Genomic DNA, 1912 nt, shown 5'->3' on the forward strand with positions numbered 1-1912 from the left:
ATAGCAGAATATGTCTCATACCTTGTTCTCAGTGGCATGCTTTTCCTTTTCAACCTTGGCCAGTGTCAGCTCAAGGTCATCAATGTCTTTCTTCAGTTCTGAACATTCGTCCTCCAGTTTCCTCTTCTTGGCCGTCAGCTCAGCATTGATCTCTTCCTCATCCTCGGCTCTCTCAGTCACCTCTTTGATTTTGGCTTCAAGCTGGATTTTGTTTTTAATCAGTTGCTCACACCTTTCCTCTGCATCAGCTAAGCTGTCTGCTTCCTGTGGGGAGATTCAGTGAGATACTTAGAGAACTTGTTACTTATTTGGAACTTGTTCTTTGCACAAAATAGTAGTGTTCACTGCATTTTGATGAATTTTTCAGTATGAATAGAAATTAAACTTAATTGAATATTATTACATGTCCTGGAGAAATGCAGCTAATTAGAAGTAAGACTATAGATTTAGAAGCAAATTAGTCTGCAAATGAGTGGACTGAAGAAATTGACTATTTTAGAAAGCAGTGTGTAGAAGAGGGGAAGAACCAAAGGAAGCTTGGGTTCTTGTCCCAAATTTGCCTGCATATGTATGATCTTTATTGCTTTATTCCTCTTATGTTCAATTATATTATACTAGAGGCCCGGTGCATGGATTCCTGCACCAGTGGGGTTCCTTGGCCTGGCCTGTACCCTCTCACAATCCAGGACCCCTTGGGGGATGTCAGATAGCCGGTTTTGGCCCAATCCCTGCAGGCCCAATCCAGACAGGAGGGAGCCCGGTCCTGTGTGTTGAGCATCTGCCCGCTGGTGGTCAGTGTGTGTCATAGCGACCAGTCATTGGTTGTTCGGTTGCTTAGGCTTTTATATATATAGAGAGAGATGTAATAAGGGGGATTAGGAGAAATGATTGCTAAGAGCATTTCAGCTGTAATATTCAAAGATTTTTGACTTAGTCAAATTGTTTAGTTTTTTTTTTGAGAATTGCCTACTCACCTCAAGTAACTAGTTAGTAGACTGAATTTAAAAAAGAAAAGAAAAAGACCTATGTTAGGCCTATGAATACATTTCCATGAAGCATTCTTATGCACTCAAAACCTGAGAGTCCATAACATTGCTATAATTATCCAAAAATTTCATTTCCATTTTAAGAGTTACCTTAGCCTCAAAATCAATTTTAGAATATATAAGAAGATATAATTTTAAAAACTCACATAGCTCAATGACATTTTTATAAGTTACTAAAGGACTCAAATGAAGATCAGTTAAGCCACTAATTTATTAGATTACACTGGCCTGGGGAATTTCTTTTTTTTTTCAGTGTTTGTTTTGTTTATCTTAAGTTTTAAATGCTTAAATCAGGGGTGGGGAATATGCCAAGGGCCATTTGGATATTTCTAACATTAATACCTGTCAGAGGTTAAGATAAAGAGACTGATCCTATGCTTTTGGGAAACTATAACTTTCATATAAGTAAAGTTATGAGAAGGAAAAGTTGAAAATAGCTTAAAAATTTTAGGAAAACTTATTTTCACACGTTTTTTCATGACATCCTTGGGCTTGTTGGATCAAGTAAAATTGTGTTCAGCCAGAGTGTAGGTGCCAGACCTACCCCCACTCTGGTTATAGCTACTTCCTGAATTCATAAACAGAAGCTTTAAGAACTCAGCATCTGAATCAAAGGAAGAATTGTAGAGGGCACTTCCCTCTACCTTATACCCTGGTAGTGTAGGTCAAGTACCCAGATAAATTCATTGAGCTAAATCTTGGGAAGGGAAGGGAGCTGAGGAAAAGAGATACAAAGAGGAATAAGAATACTGTGTTTCTTGAATTTAAATACAGTCTCTACACTTGCATTTAGAAAATATAGCTATATTTTAAAGCTGAGATAAAGCAGGCAAGGCAAATGGATAAAATGAAATTTGGGGGCTTGC

At 37.8% G+C, this 1912-nt stretch overlaps 1 protein-coding gene across 1 annotated transcript in view; it reads right to left on the minus strand.

Moving 5' to 3' along the window:
- The window catches only part of LOC102757607 (myosin-8), a 32217-nt gene that overhangs the window by 11099 nt on the left and 19206 nt on the right, over nucleotides 1-1912 (minus strand). The window contains 2 exon segments of the mRNA XM_015562539.1: nucleotides 22-264; nucleotides 1698-1761. Of these exon segments, the coding sequence (XP_015418025.1) occupies nucleotides 22-264; nucleotides 1698-1761 (307 nt within the window).

This window comes from Myotis davidii, unplaced genomic scaffold (assembly GCF_000327345.1).
Source record: "Myotis davidii unplaced genomic scaffold, ASM32734v1 scaffold37, whole genome shotgun sequence".
Classification (NCBI taxonomy): domain Eukaryota; kingdom Metazoa; phylum Chordata; class Mammalia; order Chiroptera; family Vespertilionidae; genus Myotis; species Myotis davidii.